This window comes from Pan paniscus, chromosome 4 (assembly GCF_029289425.2).
Source record: "Pan paniscus chromosome 4, NHGRI_mPanPan1-v2.0_pri, whole genome shotgun sequence".
NCBI lineage: Eukaryota > Metazoa > Chordata > Mammalia > Primates > Hominidae > Pan > Pan paniscus.
The window spans coordinates 105,001,399-105,014,172 of record NC_073253.2 but is presented as its reverse complement, the minus strand read 5'-3'; the positions used below and the strand labels follow the sequence as shown (position 1 = coordinate 105,014,172).

At 35.1% G+C, this 12,774-nt stretch overlaps 1 protein-coding gene across 1 annotated transcript in view; it reads right to left on the bottom strand.

The window, feature by feature from the left end:
• Positions 1-12,774, bottom strand: part of MAN2A1 (mannosidase alpha class 2A member 1) — a 184,949-nt gene that overhangs the window by 105,699 nt on the left and 66,476 nt on the right. Inside the window, exon 5 of the mRNA XM_003826756.5 lies at positions 11,302-11,429. Coding sequence (XP_003826804.2) covers positions 11,302-11,429 — 128 coding nt within the window. The remainder of the gene's footprint in view (positions 1-11,301; positions 11,430-12,774) is intronic.

Genomic DNA, 12,774 nt, shown 5'->3' with positions numbered 1-12,774 from the left:
ACAGAATAAGCTTATAAAAAAAGATAAAAATCAATATCAAACACTGTAGTGATGTCAAAGAGTTTATAGTGTCCATTCAATTTAACAATTATAACATCACTGGTAATCTTTTCCACATCAAAACCGTTGGATCCAGAGGGGTAGCAACCTAGCTGCAATGGAATAAAGAGTCCCTGAGACTAAATAATGTAGAAAAGAGAGAGTGTAAACTATATTTTTTAAAACTTTGATATGAAAGGAGTGGAGAACTAGGGATAGACTTAAAAAGGAACCTAGTGTCCTGCTAGAGTTTTTCTTGGCAATACTTTTTAAAAGGAGGGTAAGGGGCAAATTTAGGAAAAAGTACAATATAAGAAAAATCCAAAATTTTATAAAGAGGGCACATTTGCTAATAAAACTGGAAAGCTCATCAAAAAGATTTCATGCCTTCATGCAAGAATAAGATTATCAAAATACATAAAAGTAAAAACTGTTCAAAATACAAGAACAAAGTATGGAAAACAATCATTAAGAAGAATTAACATCAGTCAATTTTTGGCAAACCTAATAGGTTTAAAAATTAGAACATGAGTAATACGAATAGTACCTAATAAAACTGGATTATTCTAAGTATATTTAATACTATAGTTTAAGAGGAATCAGGAAATATATTTGTAATATGGATATGGTAGTCAAAAGACAACTTTAAAAGCTCAAAAAAGTTATAATAGGCCGGACACGGTGGCTCATGCCTGTAATCCCAGCACTTTGGGAGGCAGAGGTGGGTGGATCACCTGAGGTCAGGAGTTCGAGACCAGCCTGACCAACATGGTAAAACCCTATCTCTATTAAAAACACAAAATTAGCCAGGTGCGGTGACAAGCACCTGTAATCCTAGCTACTAGGGAGGCTGAGGCAGGAGGGTCACTTGAACCCAGCAGGCGGAGGTTGCAGTAAGCTGAGATGGCGCCACTGTGCTCCAGCCTGGGAGATAGAGTGAGACTCCGTCTCAAAAAAAAAAAAAGTTATAATGGTCAATTTTTATAATAAAGTTAAAAGCAGACATTAATAGCCAAAGATTAAACAACTAAAAATGCATCCCAAAATCAAATGTAAAAACAGTCTCCAAAATAACATGTCCTAAATTCTTTAGAAAACAAAACCAAGTTTAGTGAGAATGATGATTTCCAATTTCATCCATGTCCCTACATGGGTGCAGCACACCAGCATGGCACATGTATACATATGTAACTAACCTGCACATTGTGCACATGTACCCTAAAACTTAAAGTATAATAATAATAAAATAAATTTTTAAAAAAACTTAAAAATAAAAAAAAAGAAAACAAAACCAAGGACACTAACTCATAAGATGCAGCCAAAGCTACAATACAAAGAAATGTCATATCCTCAGATATGTTCATTATATTTAAAAAGAAAGTAACTGGGCCAAGGGAAAATCTCCCTGAACCTGGCTTTTCTCAGCTTTATGGAACATGTAGTGAGTCTCACTTTGATGCTCAAAAGCCTACTAATTAAATTCATAGAGGTCTATGTTAAATAAAATTTATGGGAGGCCACTGTATTAGGCTGAGCTGCTGCAGTACACCCCAAAAGACCACATCAAACCAGAATACAGTCACTTGTGCTAGGTGCCACATAATCAAACTGAACTTGAATATGTACCAGTTTAAAAAACAACAACAAAAACCAGATTTGAAGCAATCTGATCCACAATCAGAAGGGGCCTGGTCTACTTGAGCCAGCATGATAACGAAGTCTCCTCTGTTGTAACCCTGTAAGGGAAGTAACTTTGAAATAACCAACCTACTTTTTGTTTCCTATTTCTGCTTTTGCAGCCTTTTGCTGCCTATAAAGCCAGTCTTCTCTGCTTTGCTCATCAGAATATTATTTTTTAGATGGGATGTTGCCCTGTTCATGAATTGCTTAATAAAGCCAATTCAATCTTTAAGCTGCATTTGTTCACATTGTGCTTTTGACAATTATACCTCTAAAACTGAACAGTTTTATGATGTTGTAAGTGTTGTTAAGTGTATTCACTATTTGGGATGGAGGAAAGAGTGAAGTAGTGAGATACCTCATATCACATGCTAAGAGTCATAAGTACATCCCCTGAGCACATCGAAGGCCAGCACTGATCTTCTCCAGGGCACCTTGAGGTAGGAGGAACATACATTCTCAGACTGACCCTGCCACATTGCCATTGTCCTCTGCCTGGACTGCAGAAATGAGCTCCAACTCCATTTCAGCAGTTTGCCTATGCTGACTCCACAGGATGAGTGAGATGGATGGGTATGCTCTCTCACAAGAGGCCTCGCTGCCACTCACCTTCACGTTGTAGAAAAAGAACAAATGAGCCAAAATGTATGTATGTGTGCACATGCACCCGTTGCCAACTCCTTGAGAGAAAAAGAAACAAAAAACAGACAAAAGGAGCAAAGAAAGAAGAAAATAAAGATAAGGTAGTATGAAGAAACACAAAATACCTTTTAGCTTAAAAAATTTTAACCTGCTCTTTAAAAAATAAATAACACAGACTAACAGTCAAATAAAAATGCCCTACAGAAAACTATAAAGAAGATAGATACAAAAGTTGTAGAGAAGATAGCTTTAAACACTTTACTATCTCTAATAAATTTGTTTTAAAATACTATCCTATCCTTGTAGAAAAAAACTTATACTGTGTTTAAATATACATATGAAAAAGTCCAGAATGCTATAATGTCATATATCACAAAACAGGTTATCTCTAAAGGGTACAGAAGGATTTCTCCTTACTTTCTGCTAGTATATTATTTTTTCCTATTTTCCCACATTGACTGCACGTTATTTAATAAAATACTGTTTAAAACAAAGAATACTATATACAATTCTTACTTTATACTCCAAGTAATTAAAATGTTGATAAGAAGGCTGGGTTTCTAACAAAAATAATACAATTTACATTTTAGATGTAAATTGGATATTAATAACTTTGGAGAAATTTTTAACATTATCAAAAAATCTACCTCCAATAAAAGACCCCTCTAAGCCTAGGATCTGAGCAATAAATTATTTCTAATGTCCATAAGCTGTCACGTAATACAAGGAAGAATTCAGTACTACCTAATTCATTTTATTAAGTATCACAAACCAATAAAAAAAATAAATGTAGTACATTAAAAAAGAAAACTAATCTTACTTATGAAAATGGATATAAAATCATAAAACCACTAAATAAACTCAATAGTACCAAAACCAAAAGGGATTTATTCCAGGAAGTCAATGACTTTTTAACTGAACAAACTGCTGTCACATCCACGGAAACATGAGAAAAACCATACAGTATTGATAGATGGCTATAAGAAAACCAGTAATATTACGTATTCACTGTTAAGTGAAAAATACTAAGAAGAAAATAATTTTCTAAACACTATAAATAGCACCTACCATAAAAATACTATATAATATGATACTTAATACAGAACAGCTAAACAATTTCTATTAAAAATCTGGAACAAGAAAGACCACTACCCTACGTCATTACTATAAGAGATGTTATCTATGCAATAAAATACTAAACAGACATATAGTCTAAATACTATAAGTATTTAAAAAGATAATTTTCATTTTATGATTTTATTACATATTTATAACTAATAAGAAATTATATAAAATATTTATAATAAAAAGATAGTTAGGATTTATACAACTTTAGACCACACATATACACATGCATATGAAAAATTTTCTTATATACTGGTATTAAATGATTAAGAGAAATGAAAAAGATACCACTAAAAACAAACGAATAACCATAAACTGGTAAAAATATTCATATAGCATATATGTGACAAAGTGCTCATATTCAGAACATACAAAGAACATCTACAAATTTTAAAAAAGGCAACAACCCTTTACTAGTATAGCTAGTAAGACTAATAAAGAATAAAAGAGAAAAGAATCAAATAGACACAATAAAAATGATAAAGGGGATATCACCACTGATCCCATGGAAATACAAACTACCATCAGAGAATACCATAAACACTTCTAAGCAAATAAACTAGAAAATCTAGAAAAAATGGATAAATTCCTCGACACATACACCCTCCCAAGACTAAACCAGGAAGAAGTCGAATCCCTGAATAGACCATTAAAAAGTTCTAAAATTGAGGCAGTAATTAATAGCCTACCAACCAAAAAAAACCCGGGACCAGACAGATTCACAGCTGAATTCTACCAGAGGTACAAAGAGGAGCTGATACCATTCCTTTTGAAACTATTCCAAATAACAGAAAAAAATGGACTGCTCCCTAACTCATTTTATGAGGCCAGCAGCACCCTGACACCAAAATCTGGCAGAGACACAACAAAAAAAGAAAATTTCAGGCCAATATCCCTGATGAACATCGATGCGAAAATCCTCAATAAAATACCGTCAAACCGAATCCAGCAGCACATCAAAATGCTGATCCACCGCGACCAAGTCGGCTTCATCCCTGGGATGCAAGGCTGGTTCGACAGATGCAAATGAATCAATATAATCCATCACATAAATAGAACCAATGACAAAAACCACATGATTATCTCAATAGATGCAGAAAAGGCCTTCAACAAAATTCAACACTCCTTCATGCTAAAAACTCTCAATAAACTAAGTATTGATGCAACATATCTCAAAACAATAAGAGCTATTTATGACAAACCAACAGCCAATATCATACTGAATGGGCAAAAGCTGGAAGCATTCCCTTTGAAAACTGGCACAAGACAAGGATGCCCTCTCTCACCACTCCTATTTAACATAGTATTGGAAGTTCTGGCCAGGACAATCAGGCAAGAGAAAGAAATAAAGGTACTCAAATAGGAAGAGAGGAAGTCAAATTGTCTCTGTTTGCAGATGACATCATTGTATATTTAAAACACCCCACCGTCTCAGCCCCAAATCACCTTAAGCTGATAAGCAACTTCAGCAATGTCTCAGGATACAAAATCAATGTGCAAAAGTCTCAAGCATTCCTATACACCAATAATAGAGGGCCAAAACATGAGTGAACTCCCATTCACAACTGCTACAGAGAATAAAATACCTAGGAATACAACCTACAAGGGATGTGAAGGACCTCTTCAAGGAGAACTATAAACCTCTGTTCAAGGAAATAAGAGAGGACAAACAAATGGAAAAACATTCCATGCTCATGGATAGGAAGAATCAGTATTGTGAAAATGGCCATACTGCCCAAAATAATTTATAGACTCAGTGCTATCCCCATCAAGCTACCATTGACTTTCTTCACAGAATAAGAAAAAACTACTTTAAATTTCATATGGAACCAAAAAACAGTACATATAGCCAAGACAATCCTAAGCAAAAAGAACAAAGCTGGAGACATCACGCTACCTGACTTCAAACTATACTACAAGGAAGGCTACAGCAACCAAAACAGCTTGGTACTGGTACCAAAATAGATATATAGACCAATGGAACAGAACAGAGGCCTCAGAAATAGCAAAACACATCTACAAACACCTGATCCTTGACAAACCTGACAAAAACAAGAAATGGGGAAAAGATTCCCTATTTAATAAATGGTGTTGGGAAAACTGGCTAGCCATATGCAGAAAACTGAAATTGGACCGCTTCTTTACACCTTATACAAAATTAACTCAAGATGGATTCAACACTTAAGACCTAAAACCATAAAAACCCTAGAAGAAAACCTAGGTAATACCATTCAAGACACAGGCATGGACAAAGACTTCATGACTAACACGCCAAAAGCAATGCCAACAAAAGCCAAAACTGACAAATGAGATCTAATTAAACTAAAGAGCTTCTGCACAGCAAAACAAACTATCAGAGTGAAAAGGCAATCTACAGAATGGGAAAAAATTACTGCAATCTAGCCATCTAACAAGGGGCTAATATCCAGAATCTACAAGGAACTTAAACAAATTTCCAAGAAAAAAAACAACCCCATCAAAAAGTGGGCGAAGGATATGAACAGACACTTCTCAAAAGAAGACATTTATGCAGCCAACAAATGTGAAAAAAAGCTCATCATCACTGGTCATTAGAGAAATACAAATCAAAACCACAATGAGATACCATCTCACCCCAGTTAGAATAGCGATCATTAAAAAGTGAGGAAACAACAGATGCGGGACAGGATGTGGAGAAACAGGAATGCTTTTACATTGTTGGTGGGAGTATAAATCAACCATTGTGGAAGATGGTGTGGTGATTCCTCAAGTACCTAGAACCAGAAATACCATTTGACACAGCAATCCCATTACTGGGTATATACCCAAAGGATTATAAATCATTCAACCATAAAGACACATGCACATGTATGTTTATTGCAGCACTATTCACAGTAGCAAAGACTTGGAACCAACCCAAATGCCCATCAATGATAAACTGGATAAAGAAAATATGGCACATATACACCACAGAATATTATGCAGCCATAAAAAAGGATGAGTTCATGTCCTTTGCAGGGATATGAATGAAGCTGGAAACCATCATTCTCAGCAAACTAACACAGGAACAGAAAACCAAACACCGCATGTTCTCACTCATAAGTGGGAGTTGAACAATGAGAACACATGGACACAGAGAGTGGAACACGACACACAGGGGCGTGTCAGGGGCTGGGAGGCTAGGGAAGGGATAGCATTAGGAGAAATACCTAACATAGATGACAGGTTGATGGGTGCAGCAAACCACTATGGCATGTTGTATACCTATGTAACAAACCTGCATGTTCTGCACATGTATCCCAGAACTTAAAGTATCTATCTATCTATCTATCTAGCAACAATTCAAATAAAAAGAATGGGTAAAAGACTTAGAAACTTGAAAATAGGGTATACCACTGGCCAATAAGCACAACAAAACATACTCAGCATCATTAGTCATCATAGAAATGCATGTTAAAATAACAGTGAAATATCACTATATACCCACTAGCATGGTTCTAAGAAAAAAGACTCACACAGCAAACACTGGCAAAAATGTGGAACAATCAGAACTCTAATTCGTTGTTGGTGGAATATAAAATAGCACCACCACTTTGGAAAACTCTTTCAAAGTTCACATAAGCTGCAACATAAACTTATCCTATAGCCCAGCAATTCTAGTGCTAGTAAACATTTCACTCCAAGAGAAGGAAAACATATGCCCATAAAAAGACCTGTGCACAAATGTTTATCACAGTATGATTCACCATAGCTCAAAACTGAAAGCAACCCAAATGTTCAACAGGAAACTGGATTAATAATAAAAGGAAATGGATTACCAACATACACAACAAGAATGAATCTCAAAAACTTCATGCTGGTGACAGGATATAAGATCACTAACAAAAATCAATTGTATTTCTACATACTAGCAATGAATAATCCTAAAATGAAATTAAGAAAACAATCCCATTTATAATGGCAGTAAAACAAACAAAATGTCTAGGAACATATTTAACAAAAAAAGTACAGGACTTTTACACTGAAAGCTATAAAACACTGTTGAAAGAAATTAATGATGATCTACTTAAATGGAAAGCCATCCCATGTTGCTATATCAGAAGATGTGACATTGTTAAAATGGCAATATTCCCCCAGATTGACCTACAGATTTAATACAACCACTAGCAAAATCCTAGCTGATATTTTTGCAGAAATTGATAAACTGGCCTAAAATTCACATGGAAAAAACAAGTTTAAAAAAAGAACGAAGTTGGAGAACTCAGACTTCCCAATGTCAAGCTTATACAAGCTATAGTAATCAAGACAGTATGGTACTGGCATAAATATAAGTCAAGGAAACAGAACTGAGAGTCCAGGAATAAACTCTCATAATTATGGTTAACTAATTGTTAACAAGTGTGCAGGACAATTCAGTGAGGAAAGAATCCTCTTTTTCAATAAGTGGCATTGGAATAACTGGGTATCAACATGCAAAAAAAATAAATATGAAACTCTACCTCACATCATATACAAATATTAACTAAAAATTAATATTTTAGTTAATATAACAATTATATTAATAGTTATATTAACTATTATATATTAACTATATAATATTAACTAAATATTATAATATAATATTTTTTAGTTAATTTAATCACTGACATAAATGTAAGAGCTAAAACCATAAAACTAGTTTAAAAACAGTAGTACATCTTTATAATTCAGGATTAAACAACAGTTTCTTACTATGGCATCAAAAGCACAAGCAACAGAAGAAAAACTTCCTCAAAATTAAAACTTGTGCACCAAAAGACACCTTCAAGAAAGTGAAAAAACCACAGAATGAGAAAATAAATTTGTAAATCACTATCCAACAAAGAACTTTTAACCACAATATATAAAAAAATTCTAAGTCAATAATAAAAAGATAAATAACTCTACTGAAAAATAGGAAAATAATTAGAATAGACATTTATCCTTAAAAGATCTATAAGCAGCTGATATACACATGAAAAGATTCTTAGTACCACTAGTCTTTAGGAAAATGCAAATCAAAATCACAATGAGATTACCATTTCACACATATTAGAATGACTACAATAAAAAAGAGAGACAGTAACAAATGTTGGTGAAGATACGGAGAAAATAGAAACCTCACACATTGCTGGTGGGAAGGTAGAACGATACCGCTCTTTTGGAAAAGTTTGACAGTTTCTCCAAATGCTAAACATTTTTACCATATAACTCAGCAATTCTACTCCTAGGAAGAAAGGTAGAGTCACACAAAAACTTTTAAACAAATGTGTATAACAGCATTATTCACAGCAGCCAAAAGCAAGATACAACCTAAGTGCCCATCAACTGAATAAGGGATAAACAAATCTGGTATATCCATACAACAGAATATTATTCAGCTATAAAAAGGAATGAAGCACTGATATATGCTATAATACATGATGAGCCTTGAAAATATTATGCCAAGAATCCAATCACCAAAGGCCATACATTACATGCTTCCATCTATGTGAAATGTCCAGAATAGTCCAATCCATATATACAGAAAGACTAGTGATAGCCTGAGACTGGGGCAGGGAAGGGTGAAGCTAGGAAGGGGAGTGATTACTACTGGGTATAAGGTTTCTTTGGGGGATGTTGAAAAAAGTTCTAAAAATAGACTGTGGTGATGGTTGCACAAATCTATGAATTTATGTGAAATATATCTCAATAAAGTTGTAAGAAAAAATTACACTGGGCAAAAGACACAAGACCCAAAATAATATTATGTGAGTTCATATACTAATAAATTCTTCTTTGAACAAAACTCATGGACAATGACAGAAATCAAAGAGCAGTTGGCTGCAAGTGGAAAGATGAGGGGATGAGAGACCTTGGGTAATAAATGTATAGATTAAATGGGTATGTACATTTGTTAAAACTCACTGACCTCTACATTTAAGATTTATATATTCCACTGCATGTAAATTACACTTCAATAAAAACATAAAAAACATTCATAACTGAGGTTTATGAAGTGAATATTCTTGGGTTAGCATATCAAGTATTTAAGAAAAAGGGCATTGTGTAGAGAGGGTCCCCAAGACCACCTTCAGGTTTGGTGATTTGTTAAGAAAAATCACAGGTCTCAACATTGTCGTACTCATACCTATAATTTATTACAGTGAAATGAGAAAAAAAAATCTGCAAAAGGAAAAAGCATATAGAGTAAGTCCAGAGGAAACCAGGTGCAAGCTTCTAAGCGTCCTCTCCCCATGGAGTCATACAGGATGTGTTTAAATGCTCCAGCACGAAACTGTGACAGTATGTGTGAAGTGCTGTTGACCAGGAAACTCATTACAGACTCAGTGTCCAATGTTGGGGGCTGGTCATGTAGGCACCCTCTGTTCAGCACATACTAAGAATTCAGACTCCCAGAAGAAAAGCAATTGTTTTGCACAAACTATTTTGTTTGTACAACCAGATTAAAAACAGTGAGCCACTCTTATCGTTAGGATATCCATGTTCCCAGACACTAACCAAGGGCCAATCTTGCAAGCAAGGCCTTTCTAAAGATAGCAGACCTGCTATGCTAACTATTTTCTACACGGGCATGATACCTGCAACATACTTCCAAATGGTTCTGATAATAAGAAATACCAGCACCACTACAACAACACGGAAACAGAAAAAATTAAGTAAATGTGTCAAAATGTTAACAACTGGTAAATCTGGGTGAAGGGTCTATGAGAATATTTTGCAGTATTCTTATACATTTCTTCAAATTTGCAATTATCTCAAAATAAAAAGTAAAGAAAAAATTAATAGGGATTAAGAATTTTATCTCTAAGGGACAATTTTTTAAAATAAGGAAATATCTAAAAATAACTTCAATAAAAAACACATATATTTACATAAAAAACTACATTATTATACTGAGATATAAAATATTTGAAAGGATTTACATACCATGTTACAAAATGCAAATATTAAATATCACATAGTTTTCTATTAGTCCCAAGTTTTTATAGTGGACATCTGATTCTATCAGTCTAGCATCTTTTTTCCCACTTCTTGTAGCAACAGAATTATTCTGTTGAACTGGACCCATTCCATGAGGCCACTCATATGGAGGACCCATTCTCATGCCTTTAGGTGCAGCTGACCCTGCTCTCCACAATTCCCTTTCCCCCAAGACCATTTCCACCAAAATGACTAGACCTCAGTGATTTGAACTCCTATACCTCTGGACACAGTAACTGGCTCAGACATAAGCAACTGACTCAAGTTGGGCCAACTAGATAAAGTATTAAAGAGAATTCCTGGTTGCTAGGTTGGAAAAATTAGTCTCAGCTGCCTAGAGCCATCTTACTCACCTTGTGAAGAAACCCAGCAAAACAAGCAGAGCCCAAAGATACAGTGCCCAGACAACATAATTTAAGTCCCCTGGATCCCTGGATACAGCAATACCTGAAGCTACCATATCTCCGGAACACTAAGTGACATAATGAATATCTTTCTTTCCTTTTTTTGCTGAAAAAAAAAACTTAAGCTACCATAATTAGGTTTTTGCCTCTTGTCATCAAGTCTTAACATACAATTAAAATAATCCCAAAACCAATAAAAATATAGATAAATAATACATTAAACAAGGTAGATGATCCTAAAAGTGACTATAGTAAATCTTTGTAACTCAGTTTATGAGCTAAGAAATATCATAAATTAATGAAGAATAAATTATTCAACAATAATGACTAACAGGGAAAATAGTTACTCAAAAAAAGAACAGAGCCTCACTTCACATCCCGAAAATTAACTGTCCAAAATAGCCCAAATAAAGAATATACCAATACATACCTATATTATTTTCCAGCCACTGATGTCCTTCAATTAGTTGATCAATTAAGGCAAAATAATGTGGAGTAGCTTCATCAGGCATAACCCAGCCACCTGTCACAATTTCAAGCTGACCATTTTCTATTAAACTAGAGAGAAAATAACAAGAGTCTACATTAATAAATGTTAAGAAAAGTTCAAATGAAAAACTAAACAAGCATAAACATTAAGAACAGCCTTTAAATATAACCAGTATGTATACTAGTTGTCAAAAAATGTGTTTAAACCAGTGAATGAATTTCAACTTCAAGACCTCATGATAGCACCCGGTGTCTCAGGTAACCCCTGCCCTTCTGCAGGAAAAGCCATGCAGGTCATTCTGGAGGTTCCTTCCACATGGGTATAAACTCCCATACAGCCTCAAAGATTCTTAATGTCAAAAGCCACATCTGGTTGGTTTATTTATTTATTTATTTGAGACGGAGTTTCACTCTTGTTGCCCAGGCTAAAGTGCAATGGTGCAATCTCGGCTCACTGCAACCTCCGCCTCCCAGGTTCAAGCGATTCTCCTGCCTCAGCCTCCCGAGTAACCGGGATTACAGGCATGTGCCACCATGCCCGGCTAATTTTGTATTTTTGGTAGAGACGTGGTTTCTCCATGTTGGTCAGGCTGGTCTTGAACCCCCAGCCTCAGGTGATTTGCCCGCCTCGGCTTCCCAAAGTGCTGGGATTACAGGGGTGAGTCACCACGCCCGGCCCATATCTAGTTTATTTCTGCATCTTGCAGAGCACCTAGAAAGGTGTTTTACACAGACTATATGCTTGATGAGTGTTTATTGGAGGGCTGTCATTTTAAGCACATTATTTACTTCAATATACTTTTATCAAAAAATCAATATTTACTTTAGTCCTTCTGACACTGATAAGTTAATCATGCAAACTACCCTAAAAAATAACAAGGGTAAAGCTAGTAAATACCACATGACTCTGGGAATACAGATAACATCATAAAGTACTTTGCTCCAGATTCAGTTGAAATATAGGCTATACAGTTTATTTTTCATTATTGAGTGAAAGGCTCTAACAGCTTCATTACTTGTCTATTGGGTATTCCTTTGCCATAATACCATACCAGGTAACAAGATCCCTAATCCTAATAAAATTGTTTTGAGAAGATACTTTCCCCTGAGAAGAAAAAAAAATCATTAACTATTAAAAATTTGAAATAGTGCCCAAGGGAGCATAAAAGTCAAGAATTTAAGCAAGGTCTGGCACAGTGGCTCAGCCCTGTAGTTCATGCACTCTGGGAAGCCAAGACAGGAGGATTGCTTGAGGTAAGGAATTCTAGACCAGCCTAGGCAACATAAGGAGATCCCATATTTACAAAATAAAATTAAAAAGTTAGCCAGGTGTGGTGGTGCATGCCTGTAGTCCCAGCTACTTGGAAGGCTGAGGTGGGAGGATTGCTTGAGCCTGTGAGTTTGAGGCTGCAGT